Source organism: Aulonocara stuartgranti (genome assembly GCF_965226115.1).
Source record: "Aulonocara stuartgranti genome assembly, chromosome: 17".
NCBI lineage: Eukaryota > Metazoa > Chordata > Actinopteri > Cichliformes > Cichlidae > Aulonocara > Aulonocara stuartgranti.
Window position 1 is genome coordinate 2,677,967 of NC_138953.1, and position 21,976 is coordinate 2,699,942.

Sequence of the window (21,976 nt, forward strand, 5' to 3'; positions counted from 1 at the left end):
CCGTGACTGACAGTCTTTGTGAACCCGGGGTGAATGCTGTTTATAACAACCTCACCTGGTGATTAGTGCTGATTAATTATGCAGATGAGAGTGTGGGTGGTGGTGAAGAGGCTGACAGAGACACAAAGTGAAGGGCCAGCAACAATCTCCAAGTGATACTAATAGAAAACAGAAACTGCGACAGGCAGCCCGAGAAAGAGTTTTAACAATACAGTTGAATAAAAGCGCACTTGCTGGACCACAGCAAGTGGCAAGAGCACATTAGCATTTGAAAAGCTTTTGTCACTATAAATTGATCATCAAAAAAAGGGTGGTGGGAGGTTTGCATGCACTAAGCTGACCTAAAGCATGAATCATTCAAACTCAAACTTTTTGTGACCAGGTTTTAATATTCTATAAATCCTCAAAAATAATGTCTGTTGTCAAGTTGTCTGTGAGATTTGTACAGTCTGCTGTTTTCCCAGCACAAACATTTGTGTGGAGAATGAGAATCAACAGTGTACAACCCACATCCTCACAGCTGAACTTTTAGTGTCATGAATAATCTAACACGTTCATCTTTTTGGGGTTTCTACATGGAAAACAAAGTGAGGTAGAGATGGAGGAGCACTGACTCAAGTTCAGAGAGATAAAGGATGGAGGGGATTTCACCACACATGAGCCCATTCTGAAAACTCGCAGTTTTAAAGCCAGCAGGATTTTTAGCATTTGTCTGTATTTTGCAGTGCACTGCAATTATTTTACAGATAATCCTCTGTAAAATAATATTCTCACAATCATCATAATTAATATTAAACTATTACACTGCTCAAAAAACATCCCAAAACTAAAGGGACACGTTAAAACCACATCAGATCTCAATGGCGACGTGCTGAATACTGATTTGGACTGAGTAATGTGAGTAATCTTGAGACTACGGTGAGAAGCAACAAATCCTCCAGCCATGGCACATTCTGATGTGCCTGGAGGAGTTGGACTACCTGTGCTGGAGTCCAGGTATCACCTCATGCTGCCAGTAGTAACACTGATATGATCCAAATGCAAAACTGATGAGGAGGGAAAAATGTCCTCCACCTGTGAAACCGTTAGTGCTTTGGGAGTAATCTCGTTGTTGCTCCTCTAGTGCCCCTGCTGTTCATTTCTTTAACACCACAAAGCAGCTTTTTTTTTTTCTACAGTGTATATTAGCAACCTAAAAATCACCTTCAGTGAAGCTATGAGTGACTGTAGTTGCTGAAACACACACACACACACACACACACGCACACACACGCACACACACGCACACACACGCACACACACGCACACACACGCACACACACGCACACACACGCACACGCACAACTTGTATTAGACTTTGGGAAAGCTAGCAGCTGACAACCATGTTTGGTTTGGAAACTTTTGATACTAAATTCCATTCCCAGTCTCGTACACGTACTGTGCTCTAATGCAGCGACCCCCAACCTTTTTTTTGCACCACGGACCGTGTGTCCGACAATATTTTCACAGACCGGCCTTTAAGGAGTTGCAGATTAATACAAGAAAATAAAACCAATACCGGTATCAAAAAAAGAAGATTTATTCATAACACACGGGAAAAGACCCAGGGAAATGGAGTTAACGATTAAAAAAATAACGCTAAAAAAACGATAAAAACCCTAAATTTCACACCCAAGCCTCAACTCTCGCGGTCCGGTACCAAACGACTCACGGACCTGTACCGATCCGTGGCCCGGGGGTTGGGGACCGCTGCTCTAATGCACATTGGATTTTTGAAGCTCATACAGATATCTACATTTGTATGCCGGATATATATCATACCATATCATATATAGCCAGCAATATTTCCTCAACATAAACTTACATTAATGTAAAAAAATATATAATAAAACAATGCATACTATCCAGCTATTTACAGGAGCTCCAGTAAGAGCTCTCTGATGAGCAAACCAAGCAATGTCTGCTGCACCTCCACTGCAGTGACTCTACTCACAGGCCTGAGGAGGAACGTACTGCATATCCACTGACAACAAGATCTGCAATGAGCCTGTGCTGGTGTATTAATGTATGCATTAACATGTGCATCATAAGATGTCTAAAATCCTTCACTAAAGTAGATGGATCTTAAAAGCATGGACATAGATATGTGTACATTTTACTGTCAGTGATATTTCCCATCATTAGAGAGAATAAAAGTTTCGAACCCATCAGCCTTATATTGCAAGAGAAAAATCATCATCATAATATTTTCATGCGGGTAGTGTTTCAGTTTCCACTGACAGGTTAATCAAAACAGATCTCAGATGAGTTGAGCAATCACAATTTTGTGTGCACGATCGCAGACGCACATGTAATACTGTAAGAATCTGAAGAGTTCTCACAGTCTGAAAATAAAGAAAACATTGGCAGCTATTGCTGCAACAGCTTACTGTGTTTGATTAAGGCAGATGCAAATAAAAAGGTAAACTCCCTGTGACAGCTCACCTAGTTTGATCCCACTGTGGTCTGTTCAGACCTGCAGGCTCAAACACAATAGATGTGCAAGTCAAGCCTGTACTTCAACCTCAGCCGCCGACATAACTGGATGACACCAGACAACCTTGTTTGAATTAATGAAGGAAACAAAGACGGGGGCAACGTTCAAGGTGTCCAGCTCCCTTTTAGAGGGGGTGAAAAGCAAGGTGACATTTTACTGTCTGACTCTTTTCAACTCGTTTTCATTTCAAAGCCAGCAGCTTGCTGTGCCGATGACATGACAAACAAGGACACTGCAGCAGATGCTGTGAGAGAAAACTGAAATACATTTTAACCACAGACACAGAGCAAAGCATCTGGGCTTTTTACACTTAGCAAGAAACGATTTTGAGATTATTAGTCTTTAATAAATTAAATCAACTTTCAGATAACAGTAACAGTATGTGGTTAAAGTCTGTATAGCCAAATATCCAACATTTAAGGCCTTGCGTCTGGGGAAGAGGCACAAACTTAGAGACAACCCTAATTTTGTCCATTTCCACATTTATTCAGAACAAACCCAACTCCTACATAAACGGAGGCAGTGCATTAAGAACACTCAGGCTTATCTACACAACGCTGGGAAACAAATGCTCATCCATATTCATACAGCTATAAAAGGTGATGATGTAACTACCTAAACAGATTCCACCCAATCAGAACGCACCAAACCTTCCAAACCTAGACAGGAAACATGGCCCCAAACCCCGTCTCTGCCTGTGAAAGGATGGAGTGCTAATTCAGGATAAAATGCCATGGCATATTACATAATGTTAAAACATGACTCGCAGCAAGTTCTGACCCAGTTTCTTTTTAGCAGCAAGGAGAAAAAAAAAACCAACAGTTTTTTCCCCTATATCTGAAAGGCACCTTTAGTTACTAGAATCAAAATACAGCCTAAAACTCTTCTATATAATCTATATAATGAAAAAAATCCACAGCCTGTATGTTAGACGCCACAAAGGTGTTTGTCACTGAAGAAAGACACAATTACAGAGGCTAAAAATCTCAATAGGGAGCGACAGAGACAGAGCTGCAGGTTTCCAGGTGCTAGACTGCTGCTGGATGGCTGAGTCATCACTGGCAGCTATTTTTAAAGCTCCACATAGCCACTGTTACTGTATGAAACTTTGTTTATTTTGTATAAAAGCTGATATTTTGAAATGTCACATGCACAACTCATGTCTGTCGATGTGTAGCCTTTATATTGCATTTATGTAATATATATTTATATTGCAAGTGTAACGTGTGGCTCTAAAATCTCTTATGTTCCACTGTGTTGTGATATAGTTGTGATATGAGGCCATGGCAGGGTATTTACATAAACTTGTCCCGTTCATACTATACTTAACAATTCCTCTTTATACAAATATGCTGGTTTAGCTCAATAACACAATCCAGAATTCTATTCCTCTTGATTCAGCTAATATGTTATCAGACAGAGGCTTAGAATTAAACAGCACAGCACTGATTTATAATTGTGTCAGCAGGAATAATATTGTTACGATTTTAAAAGTACTGGAGATTACTAAAACTAAAACATCTCTGAGCGTTTCATAAATTCAATTGCACCATTAACATACATACACATTTTATTCAATTAAGAACGAGCTTAGCAATCGAAACTGTGAGTGTCTCCATTTGAATGTTATGCTTTTGTTTTTTCCAACAGCATTGTGCATGCTATTGCAGTGCACACACGCACACACTCCCACACAGATAGGATTTCTCTAACCCCGATAGCAGGACCGAGCAGAGACTGTCCTTCTAGCTCCTTTTTGCTGTCCACTGCTCTCCACTCACCAGCTGCCTCATATCCTCAAACCCAAACAGTAAAGCTGTGGGCTGTAAAAGCAAAACAACAAGCTGAAAGACATCAAAACAACTGATTACTAAATAATTACTAAGCACGCCAAACCTGAAGAGCTGCAAACAAAACTCATTATTTAATTTTCAGGAAAACCACTGCATGCTTAAGACATGAAGTGAAGAAAAACCTTTCATATTAGCCATCACAGCTAATATGGAACAGCAGCTGTTGTGACTCTGGCTTAATCACTACTGTTAGATTAGAAGCTTTGCCAGCTGTGTATCAAACTAATGGTCGCGTTCACACTTATACTACCCATAGTGTATATCAGCAAAGGAGTTTCGAAATGCATGTGCTAATGTGCTTTCAGCAATTCAAATAGTTTACTAACTGAAGAGTTCCTCATAAAAAACACCTCACCCTCTTTTCCCAGAACTGTGCTGTCTATAAAAACCCTCCCTCAGCCAATAAACTGCAAATAAAACTCATCATTTATTATCAGGAAAACCACTGTATGGTTATCACATTTCTTATTTGTAGACTCTGCAACTGAACAAAACTAAACAGTCTGGGAACCCAGTGGTTCTTAGTTCACTGGTTAGTTTCTTTAGCCAGTAAGAACCAAGTCTTAAAATGATTCGATTTTTATTCCAATGTAACAGCACTTTGTGTCACCTGTGGTTGTTTTAATGTGCTTTATAAGTAAAGATGGATGGATGCAGTATATCAGCAGAGCGAACAGTTCAAATTTTGTTGCAATGTGCCAGTCATCATAGATAAACTTTACCAATAAAATGCTAAGTCATCACCAGACAATAGGCAGTGGTTTCAAAATTTCTGCTCTCCACACAGACAGCATGCAAACCAGTTTTTACATAATGACATTAAGATATGCATTTTTAAAAGATTAACCTCATACAAGCTGGTTCGTGCCAAGTCCTATCCATCATAGACTGCTGTATGAAAGAATGTAAATTCAATTAAAACCTAATTCCTGACGTGATAAGCACTAACTGAAACCTCCTGACGTTCAAACACAGAGGACAGCAGGAACAGCACTGGAGCCATTTAGACTTCAGGTTCTGGGAAAGTAGAAAAACACTCCAACTGTATTTTGCTTAACAAATGACCAATTTGTTGATTAGCAAATTATATTTTTTTAATGAATTAATTAACTGCTCTAAAGTAAAACTCCCTGAAGGGAACAACCTAACAGGTTCAGGGGTTTTCTAGTAGACGTCCTGATGGACGGTAGAAAGAGTCCTGTTACATTAAACATCAAAGCAACACAGAAGCACTTATTCTAATAACAGGTTTGTTTTGTCTCATAAAATGATTTCAAAAGTGACTTTTTTTTCAGAATGCAAAGCCAATTTCACTGGATAGTTACAAAGTTAGAAAGTGCGTTCATTAGATCTGCTTACACTTAGTTTGCTCCTCGTTTACAATAAAGAGGTTTCTGGGCTGCCTCAAGTGATTGATGGAAGAAATATCTGCATAAAGAGGAGCAGTACAATAAAATGTTATATCATAACAGAGTACTTCACATCTCATTTGTGCAATACACTGTTTAATCATGTAAAATATTCTAAGCTGCAATCTAATGAAACTCAAATATCCCTTCTGCAGCAGTCTTAGTGTGAAACCACTGCAGGCCAGCACGCAGTCCTGTCAGAGTATCTTCAAAGTCTGGCACATCCGTCAGAAAGTCCCTGGCTAAAGGCCGACTTCAGAGGTAGAGAGCTGCAGTATGGGATGGTGCTCATGGGTGCTGACCAAAGGGTGGCTTATTTACAACTGGAGTGGAACTACAGCAGGCATCACAAATGAAACGTCTAATGGTATGGGCTCACAGAGATCTGTATGCACTGGCCAAGATACTGCCAAAGTAAGGCAAGAGCCAAGCCCATAACCTGAATTTACAGGGTGAGCCAAGGTATTTATTTCAGTAAAGAGGGAGCAACCATCATGCAAGTCTGTTAAAAAGTGAATGGCAAATGTTTTATTGTTTCATCTGTGTCAATTCCACAGAATAACCAAAAGCAATCGGGCAGAGTGAATGATGACCGTGCAGAATTTCCTTCCTGGTCAATGATGTAATTGGAACATCGCTGCTAAAACTAGTCCGTTTTTGTTTACTGCACTTGATTTCCACATGCTCAAACACAGGTGTATAATCCTTCTGTTTAATGTTTTGGGAGAGCTGTAGGTGTTAGGCTTACATACTAGAAAGAAAGGTGTGGACAAAATGATGAACACTGCGTGCTGGGATACAGTACCAATGCAGTTTGAAACCTGTTTAAGTCGGTAGCTTTTCAACCCTGTGATAGGGAGCAGGTGTGGAGACCCACAGGGCTGCCTGACAGTGAGGCTGCTCCTGTTAATTACCCTGCTGAAACCAAGCCGTGTCATTATGCCGTCTTTAAGTACATCTCTGTGCCCTGGAAATTCTGATATAGCTCAGAATGAAATACATGCTCCTCTAATGCCTTGCCTGATGCTAATCATGTAGTGGAGCCAAGCTTTCAGACAGATGTAACAGAAGCTGCTTAGAATGGCTGTTGTTAAAGTCTGAAACTGTGGACTACAGCAGACGGTGTGTAAAAGAGACCCAAAAAACAAAACTGGGGATAAAAGTTCTTTGCATTTGGCACTTTGAGGAATGTAAATATTAAGCACAATACTGCTATACAGTGGGGCAAAAAAGTATTTAGTCAGCCACCGATTGTGCAAGTTCCCCCACCTAAAATGATGACAGAGGTCAGTAATTTGCACCAGAGGTACACTTCAACTGTGAGAGACAGAATGTGAAAAAAAAATCCATGAATTCACATGGTAGGATTTGTAAAGAATTTATTTGTAAATCAGGGTGGAAAATAAGTATTTGGTCACCTCAAACAAGGAAAATCTCTGGCTCTCACAGACCTGTAACGTCTCCTGTAAGAAGCTTTTCTGTCCCCCACTCGTTACCTGTATGAATGGCACCTGTTTGAACTCATCATCTGTATAAAAGACACCTGTCCACAGCCTCAAACAGTCAGACTCCAAACTCCGCCATGGCCAAGACCAAAGAGCTTTCGAAGGACACCAGGAAAAGTATTGTAGACCTGCACCAGACTGGGAAGAGTGAATCTACAATAGGCAAGCAGCTTGGTGTGAAAAAATCAACTGTGGGAGCAATCATCAGAAAATGGAAGACATACAAGACCACTGATGATCTCCCTCGATCTGGGGCTCCACGCAAGATCTCATCCCGTGGGGTCAAAATGATCATGAGAACGGTGAGCAAAGATCCCAGAACCACACGGGGGGACCTGGTGAATGACCTGCAGAGAGCTGGGACCAAAGTAACAAAGGTCACCATCAGTAACACACTACAACGGCAGGGAATCAAATCCCGCAGTGCCAGACGTGTTCCGCTGCTGAAGCCAGTGCATGTCCAGGCCCGTCTGAAGTTTGCCAGAGAGCACATGGATGATACAGCAGAGGATTGGGAGAATGTCATGTGGTCAGATGAAACCAAAGTAGAACTTTTTGGTATAAACTCAACTCGTCGTGTTTGGAGGAAGAAGAATACTGAGTTGCATCCCAAGAACACCATACCTACTGTGAAGCATGGGGGTGGAAACATCATGCTATGGGGCTGTTTTTCTGCCAAGGGGACAGGACGACTGATCCGTGTTAAGGACAGAATGAATGGGGCCATGTATCGTGAGATTTTGAGCCAAAACCTCCTTCCATCAGTGAGAACTTTGAAGATGAAACGAGGCTGGGTCTTCCAACATGACAATGATCCAAAACACACCGCTCGGGCAACAAAGGAGTGGCTCCGTAAGAAGCATTTGAAAGTCCTGGAGTGGCCTAGCCAGTCTCCAGACCTCAACCCCATAGAAAATCTGTGGCGGGAGTTGAAAGTCCGTGTTGCTCGGCGACAGCCCCAAAACATCACTGCTCTCGAGAAGATCTGCATGGAGGAATGGGCCAAAATACCAGCTACTGTGTGTGCAAACCTGGTAAAGACCTATAGTAAACGTTTGACCTCTGTTATTGCCAACAAAGGTTATGTTACAAAGTATTGAGTTGTATTTTTGTTATTGACCAAATACTTATTTTCCACCCTGATTTACGAATAAATTCTTTACAAATCCTACCATGTGGATTCATGGATTTTTTTTTCACATTCTGTCTCTCACAGTTGAAGTGTACCTCTGGTGCAAATTACTGACCTCTGTCATCATTTTAGGTGGGGGAACTTGCACAATCGGTGGCTGACTAAATACTTTTTTGCCCCACTGTAGATACAGTGAGGAACACTGGAACTCACGTTTTGATTTTCTATTGATGCTACTGAAAGTATTCAAATTAGCTACTAGCAGTTCCTCTTTGCAATGGCTCCACGAATATAGAGAGAACCACTGCAGGAAGTTCAATTTTGAGACTTGAGTTATTCTGATTCTAAAAACATCATTAAGTCCGTGTCTTAAGATGTGACTGTGTTATAATTCAGAATGAGTCTGACTTTTGACTCAGTCTTCCCCTCGCCTCAAAATCTTTCCGTCCACTTACAAGCTACAGTTACTGCCTCATATTATATGAACTCAGTGATGTAAAATAACAATTGTACGCCAAACAAATGCTTGGATCAGTGCAAACCTGACAGCTTTACGTAGTTTAAGTAGTGACAGTGTTGCAGAACGAGTCTCTTAAATGTTTGCCATTTTTAGTATTTTCTCAATATTCCATTTAAAACACTTAAATTGATACTTAGCAGGCAATGGCTTTAAATATTACTTGATAGACAGTAATTTCCAGATGGGCAGAAAACAACAACTGGCTGATCAACATAGCTTTAAGTGCTGCTTCACTCTAAATGTTGTTTATGATAAAGCAGAGTTTACAGTGTAGACTGCTGAATATATTCAGCACACCACTGGATTTTCAACATTTTTTTAGGGTCAAAATTCGATTTCCACACAAAATAGCATGCCTTGGAAGATGCTCAATTGCAATTAAATGTAAGCTTTAACTTCTACTCGAGATAAACTGAAGTAGTGTGTGACACAATGGAAATTGGAAGCAATGCAGGGTCAGACAGGAAATCCATACAGAGATAATTCTAAGCAGAAACACTGGAGCAAACAGGAAGAATCCCAGTGCGTTTCTGTTCATCATCCTGTCTCTCCATTCCTAACTCTAAGTCTGATAACAACCCCTTGTAGGTGTCGCAGAAGTAAATAGATTAAAAAAAATATCGGTTTTACAATATAAAGGAGTTTATACAATCATGTTGGGAGATGGGGGAGAAATGTGAAACCTGATACAGGTGATCAACAGCATTTCATGAAATTGTAGCATTTCATCACGCAAGTCTTTAAAACTGGGAAAGTGGGGGTGACTGGGTGGATTTCACACAGAATGGAATCTCAGTTTTATCAAGCCCAGAGCAGCAGGGAGGTGAAAGGGAGTTCTTATGATAGACCGACATAACCAGCACCAATTGATTAGTTAAGTCCTGTCATGGAACACCTAGTTCTTCACTACCTCAGCATCTTAAAAATCAGTTGTTCCAGACACAGGGTAAATTATTGAAGTTATTAAAAAAAACAGCACATCACAAACCTGAAGGAGGGTGAGGTGGACATAACTTCATAGGCCTGTTGAAAGTTGACTTAGGTAAACTGCATTTCTGAAATTGACCCAGTTCCCCTTCGTCACAACAAACGTCCAGCACATTTCTACTAGCAACCACTAACACTACCTGCTTCTTTGTAAAATGAAAACGCCCCAGGACAAAAATGTAAATACAGTTTGGTAAAGCGCCTTACAATGTGAACAATGTAAATATCAATATTTATGTTACTGTATCAGGCACCATGGAGCCCAACTGGCATTAGCCATATAATACTAGAATTAGCAGCTCCACCAGTAGCGTCCTGTGTTTTTCACAGACGAGAGCAACATCATTCGGCATGACCAGTTTGGTGGTACGTCAGTGATTGTCTGGGGAAGCATATCCATGGAGGGACAGCACCCTGACTGCAGCTATCGGGATGAAATCTTGAACGCACTGTCACACAATACACTGGGCAGTGTGTTCTGAGTTACTCCTGGACAATGCCTGACCTCATGTGGCTAGAGTTCCTGGCAGTTCCTGGAGAATGATGGAATTGATACTACTGACTGGCCCCCATTAATGCCTGACCTAAATCCAACAGAACACCGGGACGTTATGTTTCAGTCCATCTGATGCTGCAAGGCTGCACCTCAGACTAGGGCTGTTCGATATAACGATATATATCGGATGACGATATAAAAACATCTATCGTTTCATTTTACGCTATCGTTTGTTTCGTGGTGTCGCAAAATAAACTGTTTACGGCGATATTTTTTCATGGTTCTGATGGACACTGTAGTGGCTATATTAATTAGTTAAAGTTCTCTCTTTCTCTTATATTTAATATAACCACACTACAGATGGACAAGCGCCTGTTTTTATGCGTTGTCGTTAGCAACAACGACGGTAAAACCATCGCGTGTCCGCTTGTTTATGTTCCACATAAACCTTTCACAATAAAGCTCAAGATCCTGTTGAGACTTTTCAAAATAAACTGAATCATGTGAAAGAGCAGATTATTTACGGATGAGAAGTAAAAAAGAGCCGCCAGGTGCTAAAAAAATAAACCTTAGACTCAAACGTTAGAACAGGCTTTTCCCCGCAGCACGCCGTGTAATAAATACTCACAAAGAAAACGGCGCCGTTACAACTTATGTCTAAAAATGTATCGTTTCATGCATCGGCTAAAACACTCGACTCCAGGTACACGACGTCCAGCTGGAAACACTTCACGCAAGTCGAGCTGCCTGAGATTCACAGGTTTTACAGAAAATGTAACATTGTTGTGATTTATATCGTTATCGGACGATAGATGTCTTATATCGGGATATGAGATTTTGGTCAAATCGCACAGCCCTACCTCAGACTGTTCAGGAGTTCAGCCCTGGTCCAGATCTGGAAGGAGATCCCACCAGACACCATCCATCGACTCATTAGGAGCATCCCCAAATTTTGTCAGGCATGCATACAAGCACGTGGGAGCCATACAAACTAGTGAGTACTATTTGTTGTTGTGGCCCACTGAATTTTCATTCCCATCAAACGATGTGGCATCCTTTAGTTCCTCAAACATTACACTGTCCCATTGAGAATGGGGGGGAAAAAAATCAGCGTTTTCCAAGAGTTTCTTTAATTTTTTTGATCAGTGTATTTATCTGATAATGCTAGAATTTGAGTGATTTTGGAATTGGAAAGTCACTTAAGACCTCTGTGTAATACTCGCTAAATGCGCGTTCACAATTCATTCTTTATCCTGTTTCTTTATTCTAAGATCTGGCTCCAGACGCCAGCAGCTGTTCAGAATGAACAAGCTCAGGGCTTGGCCAGTACTGTCAATCTGATTACACTCACTCCAGTCCTAGCTGCCTGCAGCCCTTGGATAGCTCCAAGACTCCCGCAGGGTTTCTTTTGCAGGAGGGGAATATAATTAAACAGAAACACAATCATTCCTGGAAAACACTGCTGTTACATAACTCTAGTGCACCAATACATAATTGGGTAATTTGCCTTTAAATGAGACACACACATGGTCAGACAATTAAGAATCTGGTCTGCCGTTTCTGCTGTTAATTGATCTGACTTAAAGAAAAAAATGCTTCATTGTGATCTCATTGTAGGCCTCATTAGGGTTTTAATTGGACTTGAGAGGGTTGCATTAAGGAGCTATTATGCTGTTATAATGTAGTTGTATTCCTGCCTGTGGCTTGCTTGCAAGCAACTAGAGTCAGCCCCCCTCCCATCATTAGGCTTGAGTGGATCCATGCTTCAGCTGCAACAGCCTTCCTTATTCTTACACTTGAGAAGAAATCTGTGAAGACACATACTGAGCCATCTAACTCTTCATTACAGCTCCAACAGAAGCAATACAATCTGAGTTGGCTGTACCCACAGCCCTTGAGCAAAGCACGCAGTGAGAGTTGGCCTTCATTCAGTGACAACACACTAAGTAAACAAACAGAGTGGAAACAACAAGGCAGGCTCTGTGTTTTTGTGTGAAACCTTATCACAAACAGTTACATGTAGAGCTTCAAATTACTTACTCTTACTGCAGCAGTAGTTCAAAGAAACAAAGCATCTTCTAGATCAAAGCTCTTCTAAAGCGACACTGTGATCAACTGTAACTGCAACCAACCCAGCAGACACACATGCAGTGTTAAGGTTCACTTACAGAAACAAAGGAAATGCGTACCATGTGTCAGTCAGCAGAGGGATGTGAGCTTGTCGCTGCTACCACGTCTTGATCGGACTAAACCTGGTACAACAAGCCACTGAGCACAGCCCGTCTCTGTCTCCCACACACACACACACACACACACACACACAAACCAAACACTAAAGGGAGGAGACAAGGCAGCACCGAGAACAAGCATGCAAGAGAATTTAAGCCTCTCTATGATGAACGCCGTTTCCTCTCTTGGCCAGTCCTTTTCTTCCTCTTCTCATCACTCACAGCCTTCAGTAAAATTCTTATTGTCCCACTCAAGCATTACATCGCAGGCATTTATTTACTGTGTCATGAGTGCTTTTATCTATCCTCAAAAGCACTCATGACTGTCTCTCTTGATATCTCACCTTCCATCTTCACAAAAAAACATGAAACAATGTTTTTACTCTCCGTTTTACAACAACGCAAACATGTTTTTCAGCCCAACATCATCTGACTGACACGCAAAGCAGCAAAGCACCCGCACAACTGCAAAAACAAGGAAGTAGGCTGTCTTCTGTTTATAAAGGACTGAACTGGCAGCCACAATTAAAACGTAGTGCGCTGAAGCAGTTATTGCAGAAAGGCATGCATCCCCTCGAGCGTGGCTACTGTAACCACATGGCTCTTCTGCACCAATAAACCAAAGTGCCGATTTCCGAAGCCATCGTGGAAAATAACCCCAAAGGAGGACGCACACGCGCACGCATGCACGCACGCGCACACTCCAGTTTCAGTCTGATTGCTGTGGCATCTTCAGTAAGCGCAAATAATCTGCAAAACAAGACTCAGCCAAACAGCTTCCACGCCAGTCTCATCAGCAAACGCATTTAGACTTGTCCAGTGTCTCATGAGGTCTGCAGCGTTTACTTTATAAATACTTCGACATCTTTGCAAGTAGCCTAGAAGAAGGTTTCAAAGGTTGAGCGATGGGGGGGGGGGGGCAAGTACAGTCAGCAGTAGCTGCTGAACAGAGCCTGTTGTGGTTCTCATCTAATCTGTTGCTAGCTAGCATGTAAACCTTACTGGTGACAGGACAATATAACATGGGAAAAAACAAACTTAATGTGGGTGGAAACTTAGATGTGCCAACAGTTTTTCCCCACCCTCTTCTCTTTGGCAAGTCACAGTGCTCACAGGCACAATGTATCTGTTACATATAATATAATACATACTGTATAATATGCTGAATAAACCTAATTTCTGTTTACTTAAATATATTAAAAATAACATAAAATTGAATTACTTTTGATTATCTTGAATTTATTATTAATTATTTACAAATTAAGTTAACAGGACTTCAGAGTACTTGTGTTACAACCCCAGGTACTACTACTTTACAGTCATCAGTACAGTCCACTCCCCCCTCTAAAAACGTTTATAACTTTCTATTTTAACAGTTCAAACACCAAATATATCTTAAACGATCATCCTAATGAAAATAATTATCAAACATTTTAGCTCTATGAAAATTTAAAAAAAAAAAAAAAATCAGCAAATAGGCGAATTATCCGAGTTATGTTCCACAGAAAAATCCAGGAATAGGTGAATTCACGAATACTGAACCGCAAATCGATGGAGGTCGCTGTACAATTAAAGAAAAAAGAAAAAAGATGGCTTCTTCCTTTTTCTGTACTCTCTGTACCTCTACAAACTTAATGCATGGATGCTACATACACATGTTAACACAGTGTGCAGAGCATCATTCTTGTGCTTTTAGAATAAAAGACAGCGTTGCTTACTAGTGTTAAGATAGTATCAATAACTACCAGCCTGTCAGGACCCAACTCTCAAAGACTGGTTGGATCGGTGGTTGAAATTCTCCCCATTCCTCCACATACAGTGGGGCAAAAAAGTATTTAGTCAGCCACCGATTGTGCAAGTTCCCCCACTTAAAATGATGACAGAGGTCAGTAATTTGCACCAGAGGTACACTTCAACTGTGAGAGACAGAATGTGAAAAAAAAATCCATGAATCCACATGGTAGGATTTGTAAAGAATTTATTTGTAAATCAGGGTGGAAAATAAGTATTTGGTCACCTCAAACAAGGAAAATCTCTGGCTCTCACAGACCTGTAACGTCTTCTGTAGGAAGCTTTTCTGTCCCCCACTCGTTACCTGTATGAATGGCACCTGTTTGAACTCATCATCTGTATAAAAGACACCTGTCCACAGCCTCAAACAGTCAGACTCCAAACTCCGCCATGGCCAAGACCAAAGAGCTTTCGAAGGACACCAGGAAAAGTATTGTAGACCTGCACCAGACTGGGAAGAGTGAATCTACAATAGGCAAGCAGCTTGGTGTGAAAAAATCAACTGTGGGAGCAATCATCAGGAAATGGAAGACATACAAGACCACTGATAATCTCCCTCGATCTGGGGCTCCACGCAAGATCTCATCCCGTGGGGTCAAAATGATCATGAGAACGGTGAGCAAAGATCCCAGAACCACACGGGGGGACCTGGTGAATGACCTGCAGAGAGCTGGGACCAAAGTAACAAAGGTCACCATCAGTAACACACTACAACGGCAGGGAATCAAATCCCGCAGTGCCAGACGTGTTCCGCTGCTGAAGCCAGTGCATGTCCAGGCCCGTCTGAAGTTTGCCAGAGAGCACATGGATGATACAGCAGAGGATTGGGAGAATGTCATGTGGTCAGATGAAACCAAAGTAGAACTTTTTGGTATAAACTCAACTCGTCGTGTTTGGAGGAAGAAGAATACTGAGTTGCATCCCAAGAACACCATACCTACTGTGAAGCATGGGGGTGGAAACATCATGCTATGGGGCTGTTTTTCTGCCAAGGGGACAGGACGACTGATCCGTGTTAAGGACAGAATGAATGGGGCCATGTATCGTGAGATTTTGAGCCAAAACCTCCTTCCATCAGTGAGAACTTTGAAGATGAAACGAGGCTGGGTCTTCCAACATGACAATGATCCAAAACACACCGCCCAGGCAACAAAGGCGTGGCTCCGTAAGAAGCATTTGAAAGTCCTGGAGTGGCCTAGCCAGTCTCCAGACCTCAACCCCATAGAAAATCTGTGGCGGGAGTTGAAAGTCTGTGTTGCTCGGCGACAGCCCCAAAACATCACTGCTCTCGAGAAGATCTGCATGGAGGAATGGGCCAAAATACCAGCTACTGTGTGTGCAAACCTGGTAAAGACCTATAGTAAACGTTTGACCTCTGTTATTGCCAACAAAGGTTATGTTACAAAGTACTGAGTTGTATTTTTGTTATTGACCAAATACTTATTTTCCACCCTGATTTACGAATAAATTCTTTACAAATCCTACCATGTGGATTCATGGATTGTTTTTTCACATTCTGTCTCTCACAGTTGAAGTGTACCTCTGGTGCAAATTACTGACCTCTGTCATCATTTTAGGTGGGGGAACTTGCACAATCGGTGGCTGACTAAATACTTTTTTGCCCCACTGTACCTCTCTGAGGGAAGATAATTGAGTCTGTGTCTAAGCATTTCTGAATTAACACCAGCCCAATACGGTGATCGGTCACCTACGTGGAACTGAAAAGCAACCAAGGACTGAACTTTTTCTTCACATTTGATACAGCACTATTTAGGGCACATTCTATGTGAAAGACCAGATGCCACACTGTGAATGTCTTCCAGGAGAGAGAGACGTGCAACTTATTAACCCAAAGATGTGAGGAACTGAAAAAGACTAAATTAGAGTAAGAATACATCTGCTCCGAAATCTGGAAATAACCTTTCAAAGAAAAGTGGTGCACATGAATAAAAAATTTAAAAAAAAAAGCTCTGTCATAACAGAGGTAGCTGATTGTATATGTTGGTAGTCTTAAGGAGGCAGTCAGCATGTAGCCTGCTGGGAGAGATGACTGTGATTCATAAGTCAGGGTTCAAAGTTATTTTCAGCTTCACAAAAAACGCCTGTTTCTCTCACTTTGCAGTTCAAATAGTGGAAGCAACCAGAGTCTTATGCAAAGAGCATGAACAAAGTCAACCAGCTCTATCGAACACACTCAGACACGTAAAACTCATTTGCTGCACTGGCCATTAAAATTAGACCAAAAAGTTCATCTGCAGACAGCGTTTTCTCAAAGAAGAAACAAAGCACTCTTTATACTAGAGACACGAGCTGCACTGTTAACCCATTAATATCATTTAAGAAATCTGGTTTTACAGGGTTTTTTTACTCTTTTTTTTTCTTAAGAAATGTTCAGAGATCGTTTTTAAAAGAAGCAGAGCTTTCTAATGACAATTTTAAAAACTTTTTTTAAAAACTCACACACATTAGTTTTATGGGTAAAGACACGATTGTTATCGGTTTGAATGTAAATCAGGTTTCCCCATTGGTGATGACTCTATATGTGGCACTTGTAGAAATCAAACATTTCAATGTTTCTCTTAGCGAAACTTCTTTATGGAGCCTTTAATGTAAATAGTAGTGACAATTCAAATATTAAATGTTTGGGTTTTTCCCACAGTGAAACTGTGAAGTTAGCTTTACTGTTTCAGTCTACTCCTTAACATGAAATGCAAGCAAGCCTGTAATTATTACTTGTTTTTGTTTTTTTTAGTTTTTTTGTTGTTGTTTTTTTTTGGGGGGGGGGGAGGGGGGGATTTTCTGTAACCTGTCAGAACACTACATTACTTCATGCTAACAAAGCTACTTCTTACCTGACAGTTTGCATCAAAAATAGAAAACGTTTGAACAGGATTAAGGAGTAATAGTAGCTCCAAAACTACATGCAGTCTGTGGTATATGTTCAGCGGTGTTATCAAAATTCAGATCTTAGACAAACACAGACACAAACCACTCGCTAAAGAACTCAGGAAATGACTATATAGGAAATAACAGCCCTCAGTACAACTTACTACTTACTGCTAAACTCTGCTGAAAAGCTCTGTTTGTCAGCAAACTGCGTAAGAAGGCCTGACATAGTGAAAAATACTCAACTCAGTATAAAAACAGACTGGTTAATGCTTCACATAAAACTATGCGAAAAAAATGTCTTCAAACACCGATATGACACACGAGAAACTGAAAAAAAGGGTATAATTGTTAGAGTGAATTGTTAAATGTTGTCATTTTATGCTTGCCAACTCTGATGAAAGGAATTCCACTGTCCTTCCCCCCAGATTCTCGAGGTTCTGGGTGGGGGGGGCTGTAATGTTTTATTGCAGATGCATCCTATCTGGAAGATCTGCTTCTTGTGATGTTGCTCCTGCTTTTATGACCCTTTGGTCAGCAGGAGGTAACACACACACATTCTTACACACACACACACAAGCACACACACATTCTCACATAACACACACACACACACACACACATTCGTACAGAAGTTCACACATATACATACAATGCCTCGTCTTAGAACCATGCGGCCGTTGCTTTGCTGTGATGTGTTTTGTGTGAACTGTCTCTCAATAAAAGGCAGTGAGAGAAGGCCGCCGTCGGGGTCATTTTCGTGGTGGACACAGACGAGGCCTCCCTTGCGCAAGTAATCGATCGATCGACTGTCTTGTTTTCTTCATGATGAATAAGTCACTAGCATTAGCGGGGCTTGTGGAAACACAGACCCAAAAATAATGTATTCATTTAACTCTAATGAACTCTGTGAATCTACTGCTAACAAATTTTAAGCCCAAGCATTGATTCAGCATCTAGAATACTCAATAGGGAGATATTTTTTCTTTGCATGGGTCGTCTACCAATGGGAAGATCGGCAGATCGATCAACGGCCCTTATACGATTTGCCCTGATGCATCCATTGGAGTGTGAGTGTGTGTGAATGTTAGATAAAAGTGCTTATGTATATATATAAATATATATGCACTTTGAGTGCTCAGAATTGAGTAGAAGGCTGCTATACCAGTAGCAGACCACTTATTTATAAGTAACCTTCAGTTCCTCTGATTGTTTTTCCACTTCACTTGTTCTTTGTCTGTTGAAAACAAAGGCTATAATTTGCACTTCAGTGGTCATAACAACAACGATCTGTAAAAGTGCCATGTATCATATGTGACACTACACAGGACTCCGAGGACAGCTGCCACTCTTCTAGCATCATAACTACAGCTCATGAGCAGACAATCAAGTTGAGGAAGTCGATACTCCAACAGTGGTGTTCACCTGTTTGTCAGTGTGCACACCAGCAAAGAGGAAGGGAAGCTTTATCAGTTTAGAAATCAGCTACAGCTGCCACATCATCTTTTCAAAGTTACTGTTTTTTTCTAGCTTTCAGTTTCAGTTTCTGAGGTCAACGCTGTGAAAGATGAGCTCGCTTTTCCTGTTTACTTTAACCAGTTTGTTTTAGTGGTGACAATGTGTTTAATCAGCCCACGCTGTCACCTCTGCTCTGTCAACACCACCCTCATCTACACAGTGATGCTTACAAAGTAAGGCAGCCTCAGTTCCTCACTCCCCAAGAGGAGCCTGAAGCCAATTTTCACCTCTGGTTCCTTGAAGCCTCCTGTTGCTTCTTCCTCCTGTGACATTATGTGGCATTTTGGATTTCGGTACAAAGAGTCTCTATAAGCTCTGCTAGTTGAAATCTTTTCATCAGAGCCGCTCTGTTTATTTTGCCGATACCTGGGGCAAAATAAATATTCCTGACTATTAGTCTGAACAGTGTTCTGAACGAAGCATAATCTGACTTTGAACTTGCATTTGAAGTCAGGGCTGTGGTGGGCAACTTTCACAGCTGAAAGTTTAAACAACTGAAGGTGCTGTTTACATAGGTGCTCATTCCCTTAACTTACCAAAAGGCTTGTTTTTTTTTTTCGACTGGTAGGAAATTTAATCAGTCAAAAGCTTCAGGATAACCTAGAACTGGAAATCTGAACGTATACATACATATAGAAACAGCTGGAAAGTGTTTCCATTGTGCAGCTAGTATCGGTACACTAATGTTCACTAATTGCAGTCAGTTACTATCTGTTCATGATAAGAGACGCATACTTGCTGGTGCAACATAATGTGCCACACAGTATATGTGACAGCGCTAGTGCTATGTTAACCAAGTTCTCCCCTGAACACCCTGCTCCCTCAAAAGTAGATCAAAGTGGTTCAGCGACTGTGCAGGGCTTCCTGACATGCATGAGAAGAGTTCACTAAGGGCTTACAGCATCTGCAGATTTTTATTATCAAAGTAAGAAACAGGGTGGAAGCAATTTTGACCGCAGTTATATCCATACATATTCACGTTGATACAGGCAATTTACTATTTATGTAGAGAAGAGGAGCAGACACTTTTGTAACTGCGCTGTAAAGGGTTAATGTTACTCTCTCCCCGTGTAAACCACTGATGGTGACTGAAAAGATGAGTCCAGGGGGTACACTGCCCCTTACCCAGTGTCAGTTAAAGAGAGTCTCCAAAATTTAATTGTTCATAATTCAAACATCTTTGCTTATTACCTTACAAAATGGTGAGATGGTTTTTTCTTTAAACATTCATGTTGGAGTTGGCCTAAACTTCTAAATTGTGCATTCTCATTGGCAACTAAGAGGCTCAGTTGTGGGGGAGGATTGGGGAGTGGTGCCATGCAAAAGGCCATGAAATAAATGAGATTTTTCTCATTCATTTCAAATACCTTAGCTGGTGATCTCTGAGCCACAGACTCTCTTCTTCTACCTCTGAGCTACCTCAAACCCATTGTTCAACTGCATAATGGTTGTTGTGCCTTTTCACTGCTGCCTATTATGACCAGCAGGTCACCAGTGCTTTCATTTCAGTATGTACAATGTAAATGACAGCAGACTGGATGACGGTGGATGTTTGAAACAGGAGGGGGTGGGCTGCCATAAACATTCCTGAAGTGTCTCCTGACTGTGAGGATGTCAGAGTTAAGGGAGAAGCGGCAGACACCCGGCATTTTTCCCAGAGCCTTTCATCTGGGGTTGGGAGGCACCCTTTTCAGGCAACAGCGGGATGAGCCTGCAGCAAAGTACATCCCACAGTTTAAGTCTCACACCATTCTGGCACTGTAGTCACTTATAATGTGTGATGAAGTGATAACACGCAGCCCCAGAAGCTCAACAAAGCAAGTTTATGCCTAAATCCCAGAGTAGTACAGATTCATTAAATTAAATTCACTTTTTAAAGAACAGCAGTTCAAAGCCAATATTAAAACATGGCTTTCAAACTAATTTATGCATCAGCAGTTTTATTATGCAGTCCCTAAAACAGGCTGTGAGAAATTAGCTTGGGCTACTAACAGCGACTGAAGGTTATCAGAGCTCACTCCCACTCTTTGCAAGAATCAGAGAAGTAAGGCAGGGCTTTTAGCTCCGCTCCCATTCAGTGGCATTGTGTTTCACTGTATGTGGAGGCCTGTGGGAGAGATAGCCTCCACTCTTGTCACCCCAGTTATCTGCAATCATAATTGCCCTCCTACTGGCTGCAAAAATGGCTGCTCAGGATTATGACTAAGGTGAAATGAAAGGGCAGAATGAGAACAGAGGATAGAAGGGGTGTTTTATGAGAGCGGGGGGGGGGGGGGGGGGGGGGGGGCGCTAGCTACCTGACACTATTATGGAGATACAATTTTCATTGATTTTTACTGTCTCTATCAACAATGATCTTATCCTAATACACCAAACAAAAATATGTTTATGCATATGACACAAATGTATATGCATATATTTCTTCAGGCTGTGACTGGATTTCACCCTGCTTTCAAAATAGTTACTAGGAAGTTACTAGATTACCGGACTGTGATGATCTACCATCTGTCCGTTAACTAAAGCTGCAGTTTTAAAAGGCCCAGCAAATAGCATGATAATGTTTCAAGGCACACATGCATTAATATACACACAACATATCGTGGACGATGATGTGTTCTGAGCGCTTCATGACTGTATCCTCAGATGAGAGCACGTTTGATCTTCAACATCTGCACCCAGCACACCACCTGTAGGCTCTGTTTTTTTTATAATGAAAGCGTGTCAGCACTCCATGCCTTGTCACCCTTGCCATATTTGAGTCCAATCATCAAGAACAAATGGACTGGGGTTCCCCTTTGACACGATTGTATATGAATTGAGTTTCACACTGCAATAACAGAGTGTGGCTGTCACAGCTTCCCACAGTACAAAAGAACTTGCCTCATCTTAAACATTTCAGAAACTATTGGAACTGGATTCAATTTCATGCAGCTCACCATAAATAACACAATTACTGTGTAACATATAAAATATAATAGAATTACTGCTTAGTGCGCAACATCTTTGGGGGAAAAATATCTAAAAAAAACAGCTGTTTGCCAACCAAACAGCTTAAATCCTTTGGCACTTGACAAGCAAACACAGTGCTGGCTTTCATGTGCTTTGAACCACACAC

General features: G+C 41.2%; 1 protein-coding gene across 7 annotated transcripts in view; it reads right to left on the reverse strand.

Annotated features, from left to right (window-relative positions):
* The window catches only part of osbpl8 (oxysterol binding protein-like 8), a gene marked incomplete at its 5' end in the record, with an annotated part of 99,903 nt that overhangs the window by 42,489 nt on the left and 35,438 nt on the right, over positions 1 to 21,976 (reverse strand). Inside the window, one exon of one of the 7 annotated variants that reach the window (XM_082510878.1) lies at positions 12,628 to 12,738. The exons of 5 other annotated variants lie outside the window; for them this stretch is intronic. Coding sequence is in view for 1 of the 2 variants with exons in the window: in XM_082510885.1 (XP_082367011.1) it covers positions 12,628 to 12,630 (3 nt within the window). Of the gene's footprint in view, positions 1 to 12,627; positions 12,739 to 21,976 lie in introns of those variants that run through there. One more of the 7 variants, XM_082510885.1, reaches the window with a different exon arrangement.